The 25,816-nt window shown below is 50.6% G+C and overlaps 1 protein-coding gene across 4 annotated transcripts; it reads right to left on the bottom strand.

Annotated features, from left to right (window-relative positions):
* Positions 1-573: 573 nt before the first annotated feature.
* SMPD4 (sphingomyelin phosphodiesterase 4) lies at positions 574-25,604 on the bottom strand. Of its 4 annotated transcripts, none has more exons than XM_087943006.1 (19): positions 25,472-25,600; positions 21,674-21,760; positions 18,915-19,057; positions 18,657-18,732; positions 17,531-17,639; positions 16,639-16,691; positions 15,828-15,979; positions 15,029-15,158; positions 14,522-14,593; positions 12,871-12,951; positions 10,809-10,954; positions 7,327-7,417; positions 5,618-5,718; positions 5,108-5,271; positions 4,676-4,878; positions 3,735-3,968; positions 2,611-2,742; positions 1,393-1,521; positions 574-1,052 (listed from the first exon to the last, which is right to left on the bottom strand). In XM_087943006.1, exons 1-19 carry the CDS (start codon positions 25,544-25,546, stop codon positions 732-734), a joined length of 2,499 nt encoding a protein of 832 aa, XP_087799132.1. In that variant the 5' UTR covers positions 25,547-25,600; the 3' UTR covers positions 574-731. The 4 variants fall into 4 exon arrangements, with proteins under 4 accessions (XP_087799132.1, XP_087799131.1, XP_087799133.1 ...); XM_087943005.1 differs by having other exon boundaries at positions 4,676-4,881; XM_087943007.1 differs by lacking the exon at positions 12,871-12,951 and having other exon boundaries at positions 4,676-4,881; positions 25,472-25,604.
* Between the last annotated feature and the right edge of the window lie 212 nt (positions 25,605-25,816).

Raw genomic sequence — 25,816 nt, forward strand, 5'->3', positions numbered from 1 at the left:
AGGTAACCAGGACATTGGGGGCAAAGTTGGGAGCTAATAAAGGGACTCCTACTTATTGTCTGTGTGGCCTTTGTGCCACGCCCCTTTGGGACATCACAGCTTGATGGGTGGGGGTGGAGGACACAGAAAGGTTAACCATATACGCTGGGCAGGAAAACCTCAAATCCAGCTCCGCTTCTTCCGTCACCGCTTGGCTTTAGTAAAGTGCAGCTTCAGCTAACGATGGGCCTAAGGGTTTTTCTTTTCCAACTGACCAAGTTGGGACAGCTGACAGCTGGACCCCACCATTCAGCAAAGGATCCCCTCACTTCTATTGCAAGGGACAGCACCACTTGCGCCAGTGAACGGGTCCTCAAAGGGCCAAATGAAGCCCGATGAGCTGGAAGGCTGCCAGGAGACGGACCCAACAGCTGACTGCCGTGGGCACTGGAGCGGAGCCCGGCTGCAGAAGCTGGCACAGCCCAAGCAGCCCCGTCACACTGGGGACACCAAAGCGGCCCAGGACTCCTGCTACTTTTGGCTTCTCCTGCCACCAGGAGTCTCCCAAGAGCATGGGGTGTGTGTGTGTGTGTGTTTTTAAAAAAGCTTTATCAAAATAGAATGTATACACAGCAACAGTTGACAGGCACAGAATTATACCCTCTGCGAAGCGCGATTAAAAATCTTCTTCAGCGCCCAGGAGAGTCTGCACCCCCGGCTGGAGGCAGGGCTCACTTGGGCAACGTCTGCCCTCAATGCAGCTGCCTTTTCTCAGTCCAGACGGTCATCCCACAGGCAAAGAGAAGGTATCCCAAGAGGAGGAGGAAGGTGCAGGCCACGGGCCCAAGGCAGAACCAGGAGCCCACGAAGTAAACTATCAGCACGGAGAAGAGAGTCCTGTAGCTGGCCAGAAACCTCAGCCTGACTCTCGGCTGCTGAATCCGGCCCGAATGCCACTTGGCGTGTGGGCTGCGCTGGGAATTGGCCACCAGAGGCAGGTTGGTAAGGTGATAGCGGCAGAAACCGCCAAGGAAATCTTCTCTGGCACAGAGCCTCTCCATCTGATTCCCAAACTAAAAGAGACCAAGGTGAAATCAAATCAAGGCGGGGGAAATGAGGCGGAGCCCCTTCATCTCAAGGGCGGAAGCTAAACGGACAGACCAAACCCTCCTTCGGGGATGGCTAATTGCAGAATATGCTGCCACGAACAGCACTGTCCTAGCCACACACACCCCGTGGCCTTGTCCAATGGGCCAAGGGCTTCTTGTCCTCCTCACAACGAGATGCCAGCCTCATGTAGCTCTGCTCTGGCATGGAGGCTGGGAAGAGGCCGGTCTGGGGGCGCCTGGAATGCGAAGGCCAAGGGAAGGAGGGCCCCGCTCGATGGCCCGGGGAGGCCAGAGGTTCACTTACGCATTCGTTAATGGCCAAAGACAGCCGGAAAAGCAGACGGACCAGGGTGGCGCTTTCGTAGCTCCGGATGGGCTGAAGCTCTGGATCTCCCTGGTACTCCACCTGGAACTTCCGCAGGCCGTTGATGATCTAGTGCAAGAAGGGGAAGCCGGCTGTTCAGGACCTGTCACCCACCTCAGAGAGACCCTGCAGGAGTGTGTCTGCAACCCAGCCTTCCAGCAGAGCTTGGCAACCGTGTGAATTAATCCCATCCTCCTCACGCAAGTTTCCCTGTGATTTTTCCAGTGAAATTATTTTTAAAAAATGACCTTCAGACAAAACTTCCTATCAAAAAACAACATCAAGCCTCTAAAATAGCCCTACATCAGATGGCATCACTGACCTCTGCCTCCTGACTGGGAAAGACAGCCAGTCAATGTCCTGGATAATGACCCTCCCTTTGAGCTCACCCAGATCTCCTGCAGATCTAGATCTGCTCTTCTCTTCAGCCAAGGTCTAACTCGCAGCAATTCCCAGTGCATTTTTTTTTTACTATTCCCCGTTTACTTCACCTTCAACAGTGTTTTATGTGTGCACAGATATCTATTACCAGCAGAAGTGTGAAAATATTCAGTCCCAAAATGATTGTTGTAAACCACAGACACTTATAGTTTGTGGACTGTGGACTGATTCAAGACAAATCTTTATTTATTTATGTTTCAACCAGAATGTTTAACTCATGTATATTCAAGCGTTCTCTCATCTGACTTTGGGCTCCTGGTAGTTCTGGCGGTAGCCACATTTCTGGCTGACATGCTGCAATTCAAAATGTATATCATTTTCTTCTTTCTTATGTTTGTTCTTTTTTCCCCCCAATATTTTTTTATTATTTTTTGTTACAACAAAAATCAATGTGTGAACAGTGTTGCTTCCATAGTGTCTTACATTTTGATACAAATATATGACAATATTCCTCTTACTTAATACAGCTGACAATTTTTCAAGTTTGATATTAACGCATATAATTATTAAATTATCAATCTGAATTATTCAATGTTACAGTATATTATTTTTTTAGCCTGGTGGTCTTTCCTGCCTGGTAAAGGGTGTCGATCCCTGGGCAGGGGATAGGCCACCGGGAGAGCAGCCTGCTGGACCCAGTGGGCCAGGGGTCCATGTACCAGGGCCTGGCTTACGTTCTCCTGGGCACCACGTCCTGAGCAGGTGTCACTGGCCTACCTGGTACCTCCCAAGAGGCGTGAGTGTTAGCCCATCCTCGTCCTCAATGCAGTCTGGCAGCAGCTTCTTCCCGTTCTCCTCTGCAGCCCCTCCCCTGGTCAAGATCAGCTGGCTCAGCTGGGCTTCGTTCACCTGGCAAGGGTCAAAACCGGACACACACCCCTCTATTACACACGAATTACATTGTTACATGAGCAAATGTGGGCAAGGTTTAAACCAGGGGTCCCCAACCACCAGTACAAGTCCTACCGGGCCGCTGGTTGCTGGGCGCCGCCATCTTTTCGATGAAAAAGTGCTTCCGGTGAGCTTTTCCGGGTAGAAAGCTCACCGGAAGCACTTTTTCATCAAAAAGATGGCGGCGTAGCTCGGTGAGCTTTTCTGGGTAGAAAGCCATTTCTACCCGGAAAAGCTCACCGAAGCGCTGGCGCCGCCATCTTTTTGATGAAAAAGTGCTTCCGGTGAGGTCACCGGAAGCACTTTTTCATCAAACAAAGATGGCGGCGCCCAGCTGATGCCGGTACCGGGCGCGGCATAAAAAGGTTGGGGATCACTGGTTTAAAGCAGGGTGTCCAACCTTGAGCAACTTTAAGACTTGTGGACTTCAACTCCCAGAATTCCTCAGCCAGCAAAGCTGGCTGAGGAATTCTGGGAGTTGAAGTCCACAAGTCTTAAAGTTGCCAAGGTTGGACACCCCTAGTTTAAAGGGTCTCCCACCAGCCCTCCTTGAACTGTAAAACCAACAACTGTCTCAGAATTTGGGGGAATTTGGATCCTGGCTCAGTTGAAAGGTTACCACAAACCATTCTCTCTCTCTCTCTCTCTCAAATATAGGTTGGCAACTTTAACGGCGTTCTTTCTCAAAACCCCTTCTGTTAATTAAACTGAAAAAGCTGCAGGAAAAGCAAAGTGCAGCCAAAGGGAGGCTTTTTAGCAGCCACTCACCTGCAGAGAAGGGGCTGCCTTCCCCTCCCAGGACAGGCCAGGAAAGTCCCATGAGCTCCGTGAGTCGGAGGCCTCCCCAGGGATGCCCCCAAACCGAGCAGGCTAACCTTGGTTAACCAGGGCCAGGAGCTGAGCTGCATTCACAGCGCTGACTGGGGCTCTAGAGAACTCTCGATTCCTACCCGAAATATCTGACACAAATACTCCAGGGCTTTCTCCAAGTATTCGTCTGTTTTCCGTATACTCTCTTGCCCCATTTCGTCCACGTCGTTCCCCAGGTAGGAGCCGTTCAGGTCGCTCGAGCCAAACCAGAACCAGGAGAGGAAGGAGTGGCCAGAGCCGGCCTCTGCCGAGCGGTCCGAGAGGGACCTGGCCGACTGCTGGGCCTGGCCGATGAGCTGGGCCAGTCGCAGCACCTGGACAAGAGAACGCCAGAGTCAGGGCAGGCCCAGAAGACGAACGGCCTCGGGCCAAGGGCAAGGCGGCAGCCCCGCCGGCTAGGAAACCAGGGCGCAGCTCCGCTTCCCAACTAACCAGCTGAGGCAAGGGCTGACTTCTGTAGGCCGGCATCATTTATTATTATTATTATTATTAGTGGTGACATTGATTTGCCGCCCATCTCACTAGGGGGCTATTCTGGGCCGCTTACAACAATAAAAGGAGGGAAAACGTAAAAACAGCAACAGCAAAGGAAGAGAACAACGGACCCTGGAAGCGCCCTAATATTAAAGCATTAAAGACGGAGGAGGGGGAGGCGGGGCCAGCAGCCTCCTCCAGTCATGGGCTCCCCAGGCCAAGAGGGGGGAGGGTCAGGCCTTCGGGCTCCTGTGGAAGGACAGCAGGGTGGGGGCAAACCTCACCTGGGGGGGCAGGATCTCCCAGAAAAGGCTCTTCTCCTGGGTCCCGCCGGTCCCAGTGACTGGGCTGACGGGGTCCTCGGCAGGCTTCCTCTGCCGACAGGAGCGGGGCGGGCTTGTCTCAGCGGAGAGGCTCATCCAGTTAATCTGGACCTCTGCCATGGGGTGGGGGGCTTTGGTGCCACAGGCCCAGCTTTTAGCCAGAGGGCCCCCGCTCCTTCGATGGAGGGTCCGCCCAATCCACTCAGCAGCGCCAACCAACCTACCAGGTTTCTGACTTCCGTCCCAAACATCTGCCTGTACTGGACGTCCTGCCCTTCCAGGCTGTAGACGTGGCTCTTCACTTTGAAGGAGGCGTCCGTGATGGTGGGGGCCCGGCCGGACAGGAAGCTGCCCCCCAGCGAGGGAGTCAGGAAGAGGCGATGCTGGCGGTGGGGAAGGCTCAGGTCGGCCTCCAGGAAGAGCTGCTCTGCTGCACAGAGAGACGGGAACGGCCGGCCGGCCTCAGGCTTGGGCCAGCTCCTGGCCACCACGGAAAGGGGGCGGCTTCCAAGGCCAAGGAGTTGGCAGGGGCTCAAGCCTCATATGGCCGACCAGGTGCCCTCTGGGGTATCGGGAAGGGGTCCCCAAAGCGCCCCCCCCCCCGATGCTGCACTGGCTGCGGGCGGAGAGAAGGTGGGGTGGGGGCCTCTCCCTACCTCTCTGGATCATCTCAGCCAGGCGGGGCTGAGCAAACACCTTGGCCACCCTGAAGACCATCAGGGCGTTCTTGGGGCTGACCAGGTCAGTGCGGAGAGCTCGGTTCAGAAAGCTGACGAAGAGCTTCGTGTAGAGCAGCAGGTTCTCCTGGACAAAAGGCTCCCTTGAGGGACGCAGCCAGCGGAGAGCATGGTCAGTCGGAGAGCTGCTTCCCTTCCGTCCAGCTCACAGGCACCCAGGACAACCAGCGCCAGCAAACCCAGCCACACGTGTGGCCCTTCCTGGGCCCCGGAGAGGCTGATCAGGGCATCAGAAAGACCGCCACTGACAAGAGGGACCTTCCCAGGGACCCCAATGGCCCCATGTAAGCAGCAACGGCCAGGGCTGGAGAGAAGGGTGCCCAGAAAAGCACCCCAACCACCACCACCCCAACCACCCTGCCTTATGCTGGGAGCAAAGGCAGCTGGCCAGACCTGCAGGGGCCCCGAGGGGCCCAGCCCAGGACGCACCATTTCTCCGAGACACTCCGGGGTGGAGCCTCCACGCTTGGCGGCTGTTTCTCTGGTGCGTATCTCCAAGGCTGTAAGTAGCTCAGCCACATCTCCAGAACCTGCAGGAACAAATGGGGTGTTAAATTTAGGTCTGCCCTGAAAGCTTCCTTCACCAACCACCTTGCGAAGTTCTGGTGAAGGATGCCCACATCCACCCCACGAAGCGGGTGGGGGGCTACCAGGCAGAGCAGACGTGGACGCCAAAAGGGACCAATACTGAAACTACTTTTATTACATGTAGGGTTATAGTAATACGGAACAGGACAACTCACTGTGGCCACCTCACCACGGGACAATTCAACAATGCAATTTAATTTAAAATACTTTAAAAAATATTTTAATTTTTGTCATTCGTGTTTCATTTTGCCCCTCCTTTCTTTAATGATTCTATCCCATCATTTCTTTGATATCAGTGTAACTCTTGTCCCGCGGTGAGTTGTCCCAGGCCCATCTAGTAACAGAATCTTGGCCTTTGCTCTTTTCCTCCACTGCCTTTGCCCTGAAGAGAACAAAGCAGGATGCAGTGAGATGCTTCCTCAAACTCCTTGCTTCGGCCTGAGATTCCTCTTTATCTGCCTGTTGCCTTTCTTCTCTTCCTCATCTCTCACAGCCCATCACAACTGCCTTGTGTCAAACGATGATCTCATCGTGGTAAGCCAGGCTCTTGAAGATTATTTCAATATGTCAATGCCTTGTTCGATTATATTCCCAACGTTGGCATTTATCTATCTGTTAATGGATTTGGACTTACCATGCCACTTACAAAATTGCTAAAACAGTTGTCAGGTGTCTCTGGGAACACTGGGGCACCGCATGAAAATGAACACGGTCAACTCTCTTTTAAGGGACACTCTACTAATGCGAAGGAAAGACTCCACACTGCCCGCCTGTAGGGCCAAGATTTAATTAACGGTTTCAATCTGGGTTGTAAATTTTAGGTGCCATTTATGTGCCATTTTATTGCATTTATTCAGGTCTCTTTGTTTTGTTCACTGTTGTCAACTGCATTTTTATTAATAATTTCTCTCATTCCCTCGTCTTAACTCCCCAAAACGAAACTTGCTCCTTTTCCCTCTTCTGGCTCTTTCCATTATATTTATGGCATAGAGATGAGCCAAGTGGCGCAGTGGTTAGAGTGCAGTACTGCAGGCTACTTCTACTGCCTACTGGCTGCCTGCAATTTGGCAGTTCAAATCCCACCAGGCTCGAGGTTGGCTCAGTCTTCCCTCCTTTTGAGGTGGGTAAAATGAGGATCCAGATGGTTGGGGGCAAGAGAGTGACTCTGTAAAACCGCTTAGAGAGGGCTGTGAAGCAGTGTGAAGCGGTATATAAGGGCCATTGCTATATATTATTTCTTTGTAAGTTAGTAATTTTTCCTTATGTGATAAATATCAGTAACTATACTACTGATTATTGTTAGTATTATATGGGATAATTTAGCTGTAGAAGCGAAGAGTGATATTTTTAATAATCTTGGGGTTTTTTTTAAAGCACCACTATTATTTTATTGACTGAGGCTGTGCAACCTCATCCTGCTTTACAAGGCATGGCAGAACTTCCAAGACTTCCTAGAAATCAGCAGTACTAATTCTATCAATGCCCTGAAACTCAAATCCTCACCCTGAAAGGACAAATACGAGCACAACCAACATCCAAACGGTACCTACAGCTCTGAAAGATGCATCCAGAGGCCAGTGACCAAAGCAGTGCTGGAGAAATATGTAGAGTTTCTGCTGGACAAACCGAGGGATCACAATCCTGCAAAGACAGCCCACAAAGTTAGCCAACCGGCCCCTTTAAGGGGAAAAAAAAAAAACCTTTGCCCCAATGAAATGTGATGCAGAGGGAAAAGCTACCCTTCCACTGACAGGACAGCTTTCTACAAGTGCCCTAACTCAGGGGTCTCCAACCGTGGCAACTTGTGGACTTGAACTCCCAGAATTCCTCAGCCAGCACTGGCTGAGGAATTCTGGGAGTTGAAGTCCACGTCTTAAAGTTGCCGCGGTTGGAGACCCCGGCCCTAACCGACATCGTACAAAAAAAGGGCAAGGCCTGCTGTAACAGCAGAGTACCACGCACCCGACACTCATCCCAGTTAGGAGGAGGAAGATTCTGATTAAATGTTACGATGCGATTTCCTTAAGCGTTAAGGCGGTTTGGCAAGACACCAACCACCCCAAAAGACGGAGAGCCCTCTTTTGCCCGAGGGATTCCAGCTGGACAGTCAACTGCCTGGAGGGCTTTAATCTGGATTACTCCGGTGACTCGAGGCCTCGGTGCCTCCTTCCAACTTTGGCTTCCTGCCAAGGTAGGGGTGTCTAAACAGATTCAGCTCACGGGGCGTTTAGATCTGGCCCGCAGGGGCACCCTAGAAATTGCGCGAAGGACCGGCTCGCAGTGCCTCTGCTGGCAAAAATGAAGCTTGGCCCTCCAGAACCCCATTTTCACTGGCAGAGGATTGCAGGAGGGCCCCGCAGCTGAAAACAGAGCTCGGGAGCTTGCTTTTGCTGGCAGAGCGCTCGGGCCACTACAGGTGCCCCGATACAAGTGACCTTGAGCTGGCCACACCCACCCCAGCCAGGTCCACCCCCAGCCGACAAGATCCAACACAACCCTTACGCAGCCCTCAGTGAAATCGAGTTTGACACCCCTGTGCCAAGGCATCCAAGCAAGTAACTTAAGAGGCTAGTTGAAAGCTTCAGTTCCAGAGTTCCTGGAAAAATGACAAACCAAAAAGTACTGAACCTTTCGGTTTATGCTGAAAATGTCAGAGGGTAAAGAGTTTTTATACGTTTGGGGGTGGGGTTTGACCTTTTTCTTCTCTTCAAAGAGCAGAGTTGAGTTTTGATGAATACTGAGTCAGGGAGCTGCTACTTTGGACTATCGGCTCAGGATGACACCAGGACGAGGGTTCCTCCAGAGCTTCACAAGAGACCATTCTAACTTTACTGTTCTTAGACTGAAAAAAACAACAAACCCTCAACCAAGCTGGATGCCAAGGCAGTTTGGTTTAGACCAGAGATCATCTATCTTGTAAAGTAGCCACATGTACCCCTCTCCTCATCTTAAATGCTTCAGATAAAATACACCCAATAACTTCCAATTTTGGGTTGGCTTTCATAATCCCTGAAAATATTTCCTCCAATCTGTCTGTGGCACCCAAAAATTGGACACAGCATCCTAGACGTTTGACCACTGGAAAGTCAAATAGAAGGAATACATCCAGCCTCTTATTTATAGTGATATCACTTCCTATATTATTATCTCTTTTATTCATTAAACATGACTGGTGCTAATGGTTGATATGGGTTGCTGCCATTACCTTAGGTATCAACCAAGTATCTTCTTAAGGTGTACCATGTTCTGAGTAGTGCAGTTTTTTGCAGTTCCACTGGTGTTATTGCAGGAAGCTGCAATTTCTTGCCCTGATGACAATGGGTATCACTGTCACATGTTTCATCCATAATCATGTCGTTTTGATGGCCAGGCCACAATATTTTGTGATTTAATATTCTTATAGTAATAATCAATTATTATTATATTATTATTCACAAAGTCAGCCAGATGTTCAGAGTGGGTTTGGCATTTGTGTCTACCTATCAAGTCCTTACCAAGAACCTGGAATAGGCAAATTTGGATGTTTGATGGTGTTAAGAGATCTTGTCACAGGATGGAACCTGTTTCAAGCAAAGCCGCCTTCTGCAATTTACTGATGACAATTATATTATTATTTATTATTATTATTATTATTATTATTATTATTATTATTAATTATTATTATTATTATTATTATTATTATTATTATTATTATTATTATTATTATTATTAACTTTATTCATTAAATATGAAAGTCAGTCAACTACCACTGACTGGTGCTAATGGTTGATATGGGTTGCTGCCAACACCCTAGGTATCAACCAAGTACTTACTTAAGATGTACGATGTTCCAAGTAGCACAGTTTTTTGCAGTTCTGCTGATATTATTGCAGGAAGCTGCAATTTCTTGATGTATTTTATAAAATTCTTCGACATGGTACCAAGTGCCCCAACAATGGGTATCACTATTACATGTTGTTGTTGTTGTTGATTTAATCTTCAATTTGATTCGAAGTCTAGGACTGGCGAAAACTTAACAGTTCAAGTTCTAATCAAGGTCCTGAGAGCTGTTATTGTTATTGTTGTTGTTATTAATTTGCAGGTTCAGTTTGCAGTAAATTTATATTGTTCAAAGTGCTTTTTTCCTAAAATTAAGGCAAAACATTTTCCAAATCTGCTAAACTAATAATGCATACGAAATCGGTCAAGTAGTCTGGCTGCATAGGAGTAAACTATGCTTGCTGAAGTACAAAAAGCTGAATATTTTAGCTTCCACATCATTAAGCCCTTCATGGCTTGGGACCAAGTGATCTGAGAGAACGTCTCCTGCCAGTCACATCTACCTGACCCATCAGAGCGGGGAGGCAGGGAACATTGCGGGTCCCATCCCTGAGGGAGATACACCTGGGGGGACCCTGAAGAAGGGCCTTCTCCGTGGTGGCTCCCTCTCTCTGGGACATCGTTCCCCCCCAGAGATTAGAGTGGCCCCCACTCTATCTCTCTTCCGAAAGGCGCTGAAGACCTGGTTCTGCCAGCGGGCCCGGGGAACCCAGAGCGGGAGGGAGCCCATCAAATGGCTTGCGTGATCTGCTGTCGCCGGGGCGGGGTGGGTGGGAGTTGGGGTGGGGTGATTTTGTTATATTGTACTGTATTAATTTACTTGATCCTTTTTTGTTAGTTTTTATTGTTTTAAATGTGGTTTTATATTCTGTAAGCCGCCTTGAGTCGCCATGGGCGAATAGGCGGCAATAAAAATTCGATAAATAAATAAATATTAAGCACATTTCCCATCACATAACTGAAGTAGAGGCACCTACACGAGAGCAAGAAGAGGGTGCTGGCAGTACAAAAAACACTGCTGTTGCTTTGTTGAATTCACACATCTTTTATTCCAAGCTCAGGGAAATCCACTCTGTTTCTGGGCCTGCCTTTCTCAACCTCGGCAGCTTGAAGACTTCAACCGCCAGAATTCCCCTGCCAGCCTAGTGAGAAACACTGTTCTAGCCAACCCCCCCAGCAAGCCCAGGTTTTATTTTCTCCGTTAAGTACAGACCTTTTGAATTCCTCTAGTGGGCTGGCGGTGTGGGAGTGCCCTGAAGGAGAAATCGGCTCTGACTTCACGCTGTTGCTGAAGGCGTGGAGGTGCTTCAGAAGCAACCGGATAACCAAGACGTGCTCCTCGGTGGGTTTGAAAGGCTCCTGGATTGAAAGCAACAGCAGGAGACAAAGACAAAGACAAAGAAGATGAAGAAGGAGAAGGACAGAAATAAAGTTAGGTCCCCACCACCAAGGAAGTCCAGAAGAGGCACCGAAAATGCATCCGAACCAAGAACATGCGCGTGTACACAAACACACACACACGCAAACCTAACTGATTCCATGGCCCGGAAGTGAAATACACCCAAAAACTTGAGCTCAGAAAGAAAAACTGGTTGCTACTGAAGAGAGAGCAATTTCTGTCCATAGGAGAGTGGATTTGGCCAGCTGTCCCTCTACTTCCTCAGTGGATCAACAGACAAGGAGGGTCACTGGGGAGGACCAAGGACAACCTCTGCACAGCCAATAGAAGGACGGAGTCGTAGGTCTCCTCGTGAGTTCTTTCTCTTGGCTCTCACCCACCTTTGATCTGAACATGAGCTTGGAAAAGACCAAGACAAAAGGGCTCAAGGCCCCCCATCCTCCCTGCCTCTTCTTGGGCCCTTGGAATTCTGCCAATTAGCAAAAGCCAACCGGCCGAATTCATTTGGACACCTTCTCCTGGATCAAAATATTGGACCTATAAACTATTTTTAGGAGGGGAAATTTACCAGGTGAGGAATTCACAGGACTCTGCAAGGGCTGAGGTTCTGAACGATAGTTCAAGCAGAAGAACAAAAGACCTCTGGGTCAGGTGAACTTAGATTACTGCTACCATATAGCCACTCCCTAATACATGGTAGTTTGGGATACACCTTTTCTTTGAAATATACAACCAAGGTGTAAAATGTTATTAAACCCTGTAATAGGGCTCTTTTGAGTGGAGCTAGCTAACCATCTCCGTGGCTCAAATCACACAGAACAGACCCTACTAAACAGTTTGGATCAGCCTTCCGTCCTTCCCGTGTCGATAAAATGAGGGCCCAGATCGTTGGGGGCCATAGGCTGACTCTGTAAACGCTTAGGGAGGGCTGTCAAGCGCTGTGAAGCGGCATATAAGTCTAAGGGTTATTGCCATCACTGCTGGTTGCTACCTCTCAATTGGGACACATCGCAAGGAGGGCCGCTGTCCCTACCTCTGAGCTGCAGGGACTCCAGCATAAAGAATAAAAGGCCCCCCCAGCCCTCAAAACGGCTGGCCTGAGCTACCAGGCTGGGCCAAAACGAATCTGGTTTGGTTTTGGCTTAGAGTGAAACAGCTGTGTGGCTTGAAAACCATGGCAGGGGAGGGGGACGGAGCCCATTCTAGTACAAGCCATACATCAGAGCTCATGCACAGAGTGGCAGTTCAAATGCTCTTTCTCAAGAGCACCATCAACCTCTTGGCCAGAGATGTTACAAAGGAAGAGAGCTAAAGGATGCAGAGAATCTGATCCCAGCAGGACCGGCTGTGCAGGACTCATTCGCGGGGCTTCCTCCTCCTCAAGAGTCACACCGATTGATTGGTAGGACTTTTAGTTGTGAGCAGCTGGCTTTGGCTAGAAGGGAACTGGGATCCCTCCTGTGGATGCATCCCTCGAGCCCAGAGGTGCTTCCTCTTTCCTGGAGCATCAAGGGATGTGGGCACGGGGAGCCTTCCGCCAAGGCCAGCAGGGCCCATTGCTTGGTCTGAGCTTCTCCTAAGCTGCAGGGATTCCAGAAACTTCTTGCTGTGGCTGGGCTGCTACCTCCACACCCCACCCTAATTCTCCTGGCCTTTAATCTTGCTGGGTGGTCCCCTAACAGCACAGCAGCAACTATTAGCGCAGTGGGGGCTGAAGACCCTGGCCCCTATCTCGTGTTCCTGAGAGCTACCCCAGTTATTGCTGCTGCCGTGGGGAAAGGGGAGAACTAAGGGGAGGGCGTTAGCTGCCTCTGATTCAACAGGGGTTTCGTTTAAAATACAAAGGAAAGGAAAGGAAATGAAAAGGTGGAAATACTTGGTATGTATGGAGGGCCTGGTGGCTGGATTGGACAGGATGGATGCTGGATAAAGAGAGCCGGTAGTGGAGAACCTCCAGCTGAGAGACAACAGAAGAAGGGATGGGAAAGGGGAGAGAGATGAAAAAGGAAAGAAACAAAAAGAAAAAGAAAACAATGAGAACAGACCCAGGCAAATGGGGGTGAAGGACAAGGGATGAGTCTCAGGAAGTCAACCATCACAACGCCACAGCCCTGCGGCAGCGGCGTCTGCCAAATAGCACCCTCTAGCACACCCCAGGTTTCTACCGTAACCGGCCCTAACCAAGTTCTGGCCACCTGTTCAATTTGCACCATCCTGGCCTAGAAGTTAATCATAGCTTGCTTCTTGCCTCTGAATGTTCAAAACAGATAGGAGGCAGAACTGTTTACAAAGGAAGGAAGGAGATTTCTAGAGAATGGGTTTCTTGGTGGGGTTGGAAAAATTACTGGATTTCTTGCAAGAGAACAAGGACTTCTTGCAAGAGAAAATGCATCTACAATAATGTGAAGTCTCACTTCAGCTAACTGTGTGACTACATCCGAACTCCTTTCGAGGCGGCTCGGCTTCCGTCCCCAACAAGCCCTTTCCTCGACTTAATGACCCCAACTCTCCTCTTAGCATGACAACACGCAGAACAGGAGCTGTGCGCTTCCGAGGGCTGCTGCTGGCTGGGAAACCCTGGGAGTGAGGAACGAGGTGAGACTCCAAAGAATTCCGTTCTGAGATCTAAAATTTTAGAACCGCCGCTCTTTGATGCTGTTCTATGGACCGAGAGAGAGAGAGAGAGACTCATTCTCCCAGCCTCCATTGCAGGTTATGGCTAAGAAGATGGAGCTGTTTGGATTATTACAAGAGCTGATATCATTCCCAAAGAGCAAGGAAAATCCTCTTTCCTACCAGCAAGAAAGAGGCCAATGTTTCTGTGTTCCAGGCGATTCCATTCGCCAGGCTTTCGCTGAGCAACCCTTATTTGAACTCAAACTAAACCGAAAGATTACAGAAGCCCCACAGGGTCCAATTCCTGCAGCTTGCGATGTCCAAGTCTCTTTGCAGTTTCCCCAATCCTGGATTGGTACTAGTGGGCCTTTTCACCGGCCTTTATCTAGCCCAGGGTTAGGGTTGCATGAACAGGCTGAGCAGGAACCGCAGTGGCCCTGCTGCGCTTTCCGCGGCTAATGGCTGTGCAAAGTCCAAGGAGATGAAAGGAGGCCCGCATCTCAACCGGGCGGCCTGGAGCCCTGCCAGACCCACGGCTGGCCCCCTTGCCCAGCATCAAGCAGTTGGAAAGCAGGACGGCCAGAGCCGACCTGCCTGGCTTCCCAGCCACAGGCTGAGAGGCCTCTCGTCCCTCTGATGGCTACGGCCAGTCAGCAGGGCCTCCTCCTGACTCTGTAGGGCCCCCTTTGAAGCCCTTCCAGTGGTTCTGGCAATGAACTCCAGGGGTTAGAGCAGCCAAAGCCCTTCCTTTGAGCAATCCATGCCCCTCAGCCTCACCAAATCATGTCCCAATTCCAGGAGGTGTTCCACACTCCACTGCAGAGAGGAGCTCCCTCCACCCGCTGCCACTGCCCAGGTCTGGCAGCCCCTTCCCTCCCCACCCCCAAAAGAAGCCCTGGCCCACTGCTTACCTTGATGTGGGGAGACTGCATCTTCTGATACGTGTCCAGCGAATAGTGGTGGAGCCACATCTCCACAAAGACCTGAGGAGGGAGGGACTCAGTCAGGGGCCGAAGGGAACCCCCAAACAAGCCCCCTTGGGGAGGGACAAGGAGGGAACCCTCTGCCAGATCATTCCCCAACCTTTCCAAGGCTGTGGTTCTTTATTCCATTCCTTATCCATCATCCCATTTAAGGTACACTTCAGCTCTTATGCGAGTAGGCAACACTTGCCACTATTTGTTGTTTAGCCTTTTTTTTTTTAACCAATGTAAGTATTATTCGCCCTAATTATCAGCCCTAATAAGCCGAACCAAATTCCCCCAAAAATAGATAGACTGAAGAATAGCCGTGTTTCAGTTGGTGGGTCCTGTACGGCTACGGTCAGCTCCACACGGAGGCGCAGCCCCTGCAAGAGGGCGGCTCTCCACGCTCCCCTGGGCCAAGGAAAGAGCGCAGCCGCTGCCGAGGCCACCCACCTGAAGCAACGTCTCCGATCTCCAGATCTCCTGGGAAGCGGGGTCCGCTGCGTTCGTCTGGTGAGCCACGTGCCTTTTCAGGAGGCTGGCGGGGTGCATCCCGTAGGAGGTGAAAGACACTGTGGGAGAGCTTGGCAAAGGAGAAGAGCCCGTCAAAAGAGAGCATCCAGAACGCTCCAGCAGGAGGACACGCAAGGCCGGGGCAAGCAAGCAGTTCCTCGGGGCGGAGCCTCGAACCCACAGCCTCTGACCTCCCTCCTCCACTTTTGCCCCCTGTAGAATGTTCAGGCTTTTGCCCCCGTTTTTTAGAAATGATTCGCCAAATATTCTAGTCGGCACGACTGAAAAAAGGCCAAAGAGGGGGAATGGGCTCAGCGGGCTGCAAAACCTCCGCTGTTCCATGAATACGTTTTAGTCAATTTAGCGAATGCCATTTCTGAAAGGGTTCCTGTTTTCATTTTCTGCCAATAGGGATCATTTGCAGAAAATGAAAACAGGAACCATTTCAGAAATGGCATTCAGTAGCACTGTTCCTGTTGCTGCCACTTAATTAGATTTTTCTCCCACCTTTACTACTTTATGGGTAACTTAAGGCAGCAGACATACCCAACACACTTGGTACCCTTGTGGTCACTTGCCAACGTCAGCATCTCCGCTTGCAAATTCCTAGCAGCCTGAAAGCCACCGGAGGCCTTTTTTTTTTTGCCGAGTCCTAATCTGCAAGCTCCTTCCACATATTTCCCCCCACAACTGGCTTTTCTACAGCAGCAACCAGCAGAGCAGGAGAGCAAACACCCACCGGGGAGCAGGTGAAGGGACCACCCCTCCGGGCTCCGAGGAAGGGATGGGAGGGACGCTCCCTTCTGTGGGCAAGAACCACTTCAAGTACCGGTCCACCAGGATGAAGTAAGCGCTGTTCGACATGCTGATGGGGCAGGTGGTGGAGAGGCCCTGAAGCACAAACAGAAAGAGTCGCCTTAGGCTTAAGAGGCTTCACCGTCCAATCGGCAGGAGGCCAAGACTTCCAACTCAAGGCGCTTTGAAGCTTTCTTGCCACCTAGAACGGGGCAGGTAACTTTCCACCTGGAGCAACACGCCACGATTTCATCTCCAGGTAACCTAAAACGGCACACGGCACGCAGAAACAACCACCAAATGGCAACTTTGGCAAACAACAGGAGAAGGCTAAAAGTGATCAACTCCTGCAGGCTAACAAAAATGCAAACTTTCCTTTGATGAGCAGAAGAATTTGTTCAAACTGGAGGCACCGCCAAGGGTTTGGGTGAGCCATGAAAGAGTAACCGACCTGAAGGGCGCAGAAGATTGGTGCAGTATTGCTAGCACTTTAGAACAGTACTCCCCAATCTTTCCAGCTCCGTAGACTGGCGGGGGGGAGGGGGGGAGGGATGGTTTTGTGTGCACGCACGCCACATGCGCAACCCAGTTCCTGGCCGCAGACTGGGCGTGGGGGAGCCCCGCTTCAGAAAAGACGTCCTGGCTTTCCCACAAGGAAGTGAATATTGAAGTGGCTTAAAAGCCCCCCAGGTAAATCAACGGTGCTACACCAACAAGAAGAGTGGCCTGACCAGGGAAGGCCGAACTGTACTCACCCTCTGGGTAAGGAGGCTGATGGCAAAGCAGAACATGTAATATTCGTACGGATCTGGCAGGAGGGGGTCAAGGAAGCAAATTCCTGCAATCAAGAAGGACAAGCAGGCCGGCTGCTATTTTATTTGACGGACTCCCAGTTTTACACAGTCCTTCGGACTACGGCGACTTCAGTCGTAGCGCAAAAGATTCCCACGCAACTTAAGCAGCAGGAGGAACCTCCCAGAGAGCCGACCTCGCTTGCCACACCTTGACCCACGGGGAAGCCCATGGCTTGCAAGCTGTACCCATCCAAAGGACTCCCTCCCCACGAAAGCAGGGAAGGCTCTCCGCCTATTTACTGGGGAGCGAGAGCTAGTGGCCTCACGGCGGGCAACTCAACTGCAACGGCCTTCTCTAAAGCGAGGACAGCAGAGGGGTCTGCCGGTTGTTGCAAGCACAGGACAGTCTTCCTTTTCCAGGAAAGCAGGCCACCCAAGGCATTAGCAGGAGATCAAGGAAGTACCCATTATAAACTCATAAGCATTATAAGCTTAGGATAAATTAAGTGCTAAAGAGTTGCCAAGATTTCTGTAGGATAATCCCTTTTCCCTTAAGGAACCTGTGGGAACTTGCTTTGTGGTTAAAAGCGGCTGCCAATTGTCTTCCCAGCATGCAACTCCTGTCTGCAAATTACATCCTCGCCAGAGCCAAGTGGCTGCTAAGTTCCCTGGTCAAAGCAGCAGCAGCAGCGAGAGCCACATGGTGCGCAACCTGATGGCGCCAGCCAAGTTTAGGTGTCGGGGGACCAAGGGGATGGCAGCATGCCACTTCCATGATGGCAGCAGCCACTGCTCCCTCCAGCCCATCCCCTCACGCACTGCTGTGCTCCACACTCACACGGCCAAAGGATACTGAGAATCAAGTTCAAACTCAGGCCCCCGGTGGGAGGGAACTGGACTTTGTTGTGATATAAAGAACATTCTGGCAAAATCCGCTCTTGAATTGAGGTCTTCACTGGGCCCTGTGAAAGGGGAGGTAAAACAACCACATGCCTCCTAAGATGCAACGTAATGAAAACACATCAAACTCAGGCTAAGGTTCGCCCTTAATTGCACTGGTAGCCCCCAGCTACTGGTGGCCATTGGGACCAGCCCTCCTACCGCTAAGCAAAGCAGTCGCTAAGCACAATGTCGTGTGACCCCATCACTTCAGGACGGCAATCCCAGCACCTCCCATGCCATTGTTAACCATATCTCGCTGGCTGTTAGGTGAGGACCCACCCTGGGGTGGCCCCTCCGAGCCTGGGGAAGGGGAAGGGACTGGCCCCTCTCGAATCCCCCTACCTGCCTTCTCTCTGCCCTTTTGGCTGCCCTGCCCAGCGTCTCTCGGCGGCAGCAGCACCTGGAATAGCGGCCCAGGGGGCAGCGGCTGGCAGAGGCGGCTGAGAGCCCAGCTGCTGCTTCAGCCCCCAGCACTGCTGGCATCACCACTGCTGCCAAGCGGCCCTGGGCAGGGTGGCCAAAGGGTGAGGGGGGGAGTTGAAGAGCAGCTCACAAAGTTCACAGGCAGATAGAATTTCCATGCAAGGAATTAGGAGTCCAAGACGGCCAAGCTCAAACTTCTGCACAGCTAGTCCTCAACTTACAACAGTTCATTTAGTGAGCGTTCACAGTTACATCGCTGAAAAAAAGAGGCCCATGACCATGTTTTTCACACTTACAACCACTGCAGCTTCCCGTGGTCACGGGATCCAGATTGAGATAGTTGGCAACTGACTCGCATTTACGACGGCTGCGGGGCCCCGGGGTCACGTGATTTCCCCCTTTTGCAACCTTCTGACAAGCAGAGTCCACAGGGAAGCCTGATTCACTTAACAACCACAGTGACTCACTTAACATCCGTGGCAGGAAAAGTCGTAAAATGGGGCAAAACTCACTTAGCAACAGAGACTTTGGGCTCGATTGTGGTCGTAAGTTGAGGACTACCTGTACTGAGCTCGACGTCCCTCTAACACCCCCCCTCCTTCCCAGACACTGACCGGAAGGTGGGAGACGGGGAACTCGTATCTGTACTCCTCGGCTTGGAGCTTGTAAACCAACTTCATCATCGGGCCTCTGCCAAAAGAAAGGAAAGGAAAAAGCCACCCGAGGTTCGTCTTTATGCTGCGACGCTTCCACACGGACCCTTGTGGGTCAAACCGCGGGAGGATTTTGCGGTCACAGATTAGCAATACATCAGCACCCAATTCTCCACGAGGGGCTCCAAGAGGCACAGATTCGGGGCTGAGCCAACTCACCCGGGGGACAGGAAGTCCAGCGCGACGTTGTACTCGGTGTAGTTTGTCCTGCCTTGTAGGCAGCGGAGGTTCCACCCGGAAATGATGCCATCGAAACTGCCAAAAATGTTCTCTACCAGCCAAGAAAAGATGGCGTGCAGTTCCTTTGCGGGAGAGAAAAGCCGTCAGAAAAGCCAGGAGGAGAACAATGGCTTCCCCCAGACCCGCCTCCCCTCCCGCAAAGCATTTCCTGCTCCTGGGAGAGCCAGGCGCTCCTTGCTAGTTGTTGTGGTTCGCCGGCAGCAGGTGCAGACGGCTGAGGTCTCGGAGAGTGAGGACTCGGACGAGGGTCCTGCGTGTGATGCAGGGATGGGGCCAGGACCATCAGCGAGTGGAGTGCTGCCTTTGGAGGTTGTGGAGGCTGGCAGCAGTGATGAAGAAGTCCCTGAGGAGCCTGTGCCCAGTGTGTGCACGCGCAGGGCTGCTCGAAGGGAAGAGCAGCTGAAGCAGCAAGGGCGACTCGAGAGTAAGGCTGCAAGGTGATGGCCCCTCCCATAAGGGATAAAAGCCAGCCTTTGGGGTTGGCTTCTTTGCAGGAAGCAAAGAAGTTCTTTATGCTCAGGAGTTCTCATCCTCCGGTTTGTTTTTGGAAACTTCTGGCTTGGGATATTTATCTGCAATTAGTCTTTTGTTCTTGGCAGCCTTTTGCAACCTTGAAAGGGATGGCTCTTATCTGGGAGCAATTAGTTGGAAATAACTCTTGGCTATGAATGCGTAGAATTCAGTGCCGCAGTAAAGGAGGTTTGTTTTTATGAACAATTTGTGTTTGTTTGATTAGAACAAGGCTTGGGTCAGAACACTAGTGGACAGAAGAGCACCAGCTGCAGAAGACAGACAAACTTTGACCATCCCTTCAAACTCTGGCTTTATTTTTATTTATAATTAGAATCACACACGTGCGCGAGGGTCCTCACTTAATGATACGCAGGATTCGGTTAACAGCTACAGTGACAGCTGGGATTGCTGTTGCTAAGCGATATGGTCACAAGATGCCACGCTTTACATTGCTTAGTGACGGAAATTCTGGTCCCAATTAGCATCATAACTTGAGGACTCCCTGGATGTCTTCAGGGGTTCACTAAGCTTCTTCTGCCGCCCTCCCTCTTCTTTCCTGAACTGACTGCAGGGGTGCTCCCTGGCCTCCCCTTCTTGGAGAACCCCACCTACCCTGAGCTCCTTTTCCCCGGGGATCCTAAGGCTCTGAGTTTGCTAAAATCCACTCTTCTGAAGCCCAATTTCACCCGCTTACTTTATTCCCATTAGTCTTACAAGCAGGATCTCAAACACCACGGGGGACCTTTCCTTCAAAGTTCCTGCTATTTTTACTTCCACAAACTTTCCCCTTATTAATTAGTATCAGTTGAAGGATGGTTGATCCTTGTGATTTCCTCGACAGCTATTCAAGTGGACGTGATTTTCAGAATTATACTTGTAACAGTTTTGTTTTTGTTTTTTAAAATCCCTTTCTGGTTCTTTTTCATGGTTTGGAAGGATGGATGAAAATACGACTTAAGCCCACAGGTTCTTGAGCTTATTTCTGATTCTTTGCAGTATCGTTTGTCTCTGCATGCATCCGTGGGAAGCTCTAGAAATTGTCAGTCAAGTCCCAGATCCTGCTTCCATGCGGGCAACAACACCCGTCAGAAGCCAGTGCGTACAATCAACCTAACTTATGGAGAATTGTTTCCAGGATCAGTTTCTGTTCTTGTCCACCGTGTGAGGTCGCCCAGACAAGAAGCACCCCCAGAACAACTAGTATTGACTTTACTGCAAGGTTACAGTAAGAGAAGCAAATCTGAAAGTAGCACCCTCTCCTCTTGCCTTTATAGTCCAAGAAACGGGGAAGGGCCCTTGTGAGATGCTTGCCATGCCTGCCCCTCCCCTGCTTCTGCAGGCTCAGGTGCCTATTACCTGACCACTGGCTGGCCTGCAGCTCTTCCTCTGGTGTCCAAGCTCATTTCCACACACAATTATAGTTTTACACCTAATGAACAATTGTCCTTCCCTATTGGCTGAAGCACGGCCGCTCACTGCTCCTTCCAGGGCTGCTGAAAGTTTGTGCTTGTTACAAAAAGACGCCGAGTTGTTTCCAGGTAGGAAAACAAACATGGCACAAGCACTGCAGGTCACCGTTAGAGCTTCCTGTCTCTTCATCATCACTTTTTCTATGTAGAGCCCCATTTTGGTTCTCCTTCCACTCCTTTTTCGGTCTAATTAGCCTGGTTAAAAAAAAAAATCTTGATTTCAAGGTAAAATATGAAAGGGCTTCCTCTTAAATCACCTCTCTGGACTTTCCAGCAGTGGTTGGCCGCAACCGGTTTAACAACCGGTTCAGTGAGTGTGCACTTTGCGCGTGCATCTAATGTGTGGTTTGCACGCACGCGCAGCGTTCAAAAACCACCCATTTTAAGCTTAAAAACGTGCCTTCTGTGTCAGCACTGAGGCGCGGCCATCCGCTGTGCTGCGCGTATCAGCTGAGCTAAAAAAAAAATAGGGAAATACAGGACAGGGAAGAGCAGGGGCGAGTGGACGGGGCTAGCTGCTCACCGGAACTACTGGTTCGCTAGAACCGGTCACAGCCCATCGCTGCTTTCCAGGCAGTGTCCTTTTAATTCTCCCTATTCAGACCTTGCCTTAGTCCGAAAGCAGAAGGGCCTGTTCTTCCTTGAAAGAAGGCAGAATGTATTATCAGAGGCCCTGGCTAGGGGCAAGCTTCCTACCTTGGCAGGAAAATCTTCAATGATTGTCGTGAGGTCATGGCACCGCTGAGCAAAAGGCTTGTTCAGACAGTCAGCCTTTAAATTAGCCTGTTTCAAACAGAAAAGAATATATATCAATCAATCAATCAGAATAGAGCTGGAAGGGATCTTGGAGGTCTTCTAGTCCAACCCCCTGCTCAAGCAGGAGACCCTATCAATTCACTTTTCTGAGATAAAGCAACGAAACTATTTAAATCTCTGGCAAATGTTTCCTTCATAGCAATACAATCACCATATTAATTGATTTCAACATTTAAGCAACCCAGAACCACAGTAAATATGAATTGGATGAGAACTGTAGCAGCAATTCTGTTTCTCTTAATTGAAACAGAATTTTATACAAAATTATGTTTTAATTCCATTTTCCTGTAAGAAACCACTTAAGCTGCTGGTAAACAAACCCTAAATATGCTGCTGGGATACAACCTAAGTCTTAATTGAGGTTTCCAATGCCGTTTTCTTTACAATAACTCTCGCTAGTTCCTTATAGCAGAATCAGGGCTGGTTTAAGGCAGTTATACCTACAGTTATATTGGCCTTGGCAACAGTGTACCAGAAACCTCAAAATTTCCTGCCAATAATCCTCTGCCCGAGACCCATGTCTACTCTCCTTGTGAGCCAGCAAATGCATAGACTTTCTGCCTCCCCTTTTTACACAGTAGAAAAGAAACACTTTACATCAGAGAAAAGCATGCTGCTTTCTTGCCTGAAAGTAGTTTTGCCAGAAGACAGATGACTTACCCTCTCAAAACAAGTACTGTGGGGGTAGGACACCCCTAATACCCCTTTTGGGTGGGGGTGCGTGCCTTAAAATGGCTTCTGCCATGGTAATGGCTTCACAGGACACCCTCTTATGGAGGAACAGAAGAATTGCGTGGCAGACAGTACGACAGTGTGAGCCCCGACTACAGGATTTTCCTGTGTAATACAGGATTGGGATAAATAAATACCTGGGCAATGCCGGGTTATCGGCTAGTTTATAATAAAACATAAGACATGACAACTACCCTGCATTCAATGTCTAATGTCACTGCAATGTGGACATTAGCAGAAAGGGAAAGAGAAAGGACAGGCAGCAGTGGGCAATTCCCTGCTGGGAAGAACTGAAGCCACAGCCTGTAGGCCTGACAGGACATTACAGGAGAAATCATCTCTTTCAAGACTGCATCCAGGATGTGACAGGCTGCCCCAACTCTTCAAACCTTCCAGATGACTCACACAGATCTTCAGACACAAGAAGGCCCTGGGCAAGAAGGAGGGGGAAACTGAGAGGGCAAGGACAGTTTTTGTGAATCCTTTCAGTTGTGGATATAATAGCTTAAGGAAGGACCAGATCCTGAAAGTGAACAACTGGCTGCACAGATGCATTACTTCGCAGTGCAGCCAAGAACAGTTGCATCCTCACCATGGATGGTGTTACTTACATCAGGGGTCCCCAACCACCGGGCCGTGGACCGGTACCGGTCCGTGGAACATTTCCTACCGGGCCGCCGGTTTGCTGGGCACCGCCATCTTGTTTGACGAGAAAGTGCTTCCGGGTGAGCTTTTCCGGTTGGAAAGCGGCATTTGGGTCCTGAAGGAATCCTCGTGCCTTAGTTTCACCGAAGGGGGTGGCTTCAAACGAAACTAAGGCGCGAGGATTCTTTCAGCACCCAAGGCAAGGCGAGCCGAGCGACCGTCCCAAAGCCATCCCAAAGTGAAGCCCATCGACAAAGGTACAAAGGAGGAGTTGAAGGTGGCGGGGAGAAGCGGGGGACGGCTGGCTGGCCGGTCGCTCGGCTCACCTTGCCTTGTCATGCGTGCTGATGCCGGTACTGGGCCGCGGATCATTTTGTGATGCTGGCATCGGGCCGCGGCACAAAAAAGGTTGGGGGCCACTGACTTACATGAAGGGATCCTGGAAGCACACAGGCTGCCCTTCAGGAAGATCAGAAAGGTCTTCTGGATTAGCAAGTGCTTCCCCAATTTCATTAGACAGGTAGTAAACCAGAGCAAAAGAATAAGGAGGGTCAGACCCCAGAACCAACTCTGGTGCCAAGGCTAACTTATTTGCCAAACATGTTGTGTCCTGAGATTAACAACACAGGAGACAAAGGGAGAAGTCTGAGGGTGTGAGGGGGCTTAAGAAACTGGCACTGAAACCCACAGGGCCCCCTACTCACAATTTCAAAGGTTTCTTCAGCAATACAGACAATATGAAGAACAGAGAGAACTGGAAATCCCGACAGAGGAAACAAATATGTTGCAGGCTTTAACTGAATCTTGTTGATATGACACCTGACTGGAACGCAGTCGTCAAAGGTTACAATTTTTTTTTAAACAAGATTCAACAGAAAGAGGGAAGGGGGCAGGGTTGCAATGCCCATAAAAAGCACTTGTCCTCACAGACAACTTAACAACCTGGACTATGGAGAGCGTTTTAAGTAACACTTCAAGGGGAGAGCAAAAAGGTGATATTGTTCCAGGTGTATATTATGCCCAGGTGTATATTATATCCAGGTGTATACTATGCCCCATTTGGGCTGGCAGATGATACACACCAGGCCTTTCTAAGAGCCTTTCAAAAGAGACACGTGGGGGATTCCAGTATGAGGGGTCCTTGGTGCTTTCTGAGCTTGGCTCTTTTCTTGCAGTCGTTTCATTACCCAAATTAGGTTAATGTCATCAGTGGTAAAAGGGAGTAAGGTTTGCTCTCTGGAATTAGCACTGATGGTGTTATCTAGCTGAGGTAATTAAACATCTACAAGAAAACAACCAAGCTCAGAGGATATCACTGACCTCTAATTTCAACCATGAGCTACAAATATTCTCCAAATATTATTAGATTGCAGTATTCCTAACATCTGCTGGGAATCCAACTCTGCCAAATGGTACTCTATGGTCTCCTGCTTGAGTAGGGGGTTGGACTAGAAAGCCCAAAGGTTCCTTTCGGTTCTGATTCCAAGAGAATTTTGTTTTGAGAAATGTTTCTACTCTCCCACTAACAACTTCATTTATAAGATCCGAGAACTAAATGTCAACAAAAGGCAGCCTGAATAACCAAAGAAAAATACAAGGCAGTTACCACAAGTTGTAGGGATTGTATTAATCCCTCCTTTCCCACAAAAAGTATTTTATGGTGGTGCATCAGAAACAAAAGGAAAGAGGCTGTAAATCTCTAGAGAGGAGAAATGGGTGAACTGGAAACTTTTATTTCGAATAGCATGTCTGTTTTATTCTTTCACGTGTTTTCATCCTATTAAGTGTACATTTTTAAGGCGGAGAAAGCAAGTCATTTCTACTTCCTTTTTACTCTTTCTGAATTTTTAAAGTATATTTCTGGGGGGGTCCCGGGCTGCGTTGAGGGTCTCCTGGGGTGCAGGAGAGCCAGGCAGTGCTGGGGAAAGAGCAGCGGAGGGACCCGGCTCCCTTCTCGCAGAGGAGACGCCAGAGAGGATGCCCTTCTTGGCCAGCCTTGACTGTAGCTGTTGGCGGACACGCCACTCGGGGCGGCAAGAGCGGCCGGCCAGCCCAACAGCCTCCTTCCCCGGGGAGCTCTCCGGGCTCCCAGCCTGCATTCCTCGGCGCCTGCCCGACCCACCCGGCCCTCCCAGGTGGGCTCTGCTCAGGGCCTCCCGAGGGAGGGAGGGAGGGCCGCCCCTCCCCCAGAAACCAGCCGGGCGGGACCGGCCGCGAGCGACCCAAGAGGGCCCGGGGTTCCCGCGAGGACAGGCCCGAGAGCCTCCCGGGGCCTCCTGTGACTCTTGGAGAGCGGCTTACCAGCAGGTAGCTGGACAGAGCAAAAGGCGGCGCGGCCGGTTCCGGGTTCTTGGCGCGGCCCGGCGCGACCCTCATGGCGCCTTCGCCAGCGGCGCCCGGCCCTCTGCGGCGCGCGGGAGAAACGTCACTGCCCGCACGCACCGATGGCGTCACCCGAGCGCGCCGCTTCCGGTGCTGGGGCGTTTCTCCCCCCCTCTCCTCCCCGGTGGCTGCAAGGCCGCCCGACTAGAGAGGCGGCTTCGGCGAGACGGAGGTCTCGTGCCCGGGGCTCGTTCGGCAGCCCTCGCGGGGAGGAGGAGGAAGGAGGCTGGGCGAGGGGCCGAAGGCGGCCTGGAGGAGGGGAGC

Source organism: Notechis scutatus, chromosome 13 (genome assembly GCF_049901735.1).
Source record: "Notechis scutatus isolate UNSWTSFEM ecotype Mainland chromosome 13, rNotScu1.2, whole genome shotgun sequence".
Taxonomy (NCBI): Eukaryota; Metazoa; Chordata; class Lepidosauria; order Squamata; family Elapidae; genus Notechis; species Notechis scutatus.

Excerpts from the sequence above, each read along its gene's own strand:
- SMPD4 (XM_087943005.1), bottom strand. The coding sequence starts at position 25,546 with ATGAGGGTCGCGCCGGGCCGCGCCAAGAACCCGGAACCGGCCGCGCCG. Across the intron at positions 15,159-15,827 it reads GTCCCTTCACCTGCTCCCCG|CTCTCCCACAGTGTCTTTCA; the intron begins GTGGGTGTTTGC and ends TCCTTTGCCAAG. Across the intron at positions 5,719-7,326 it reads TGGATGCATCTTTCAGAGCT|GTTCTGGAGATGTGGCTGAG; the intron begins GTAGGTACCGTT and ends TTGTTCCTGCAG.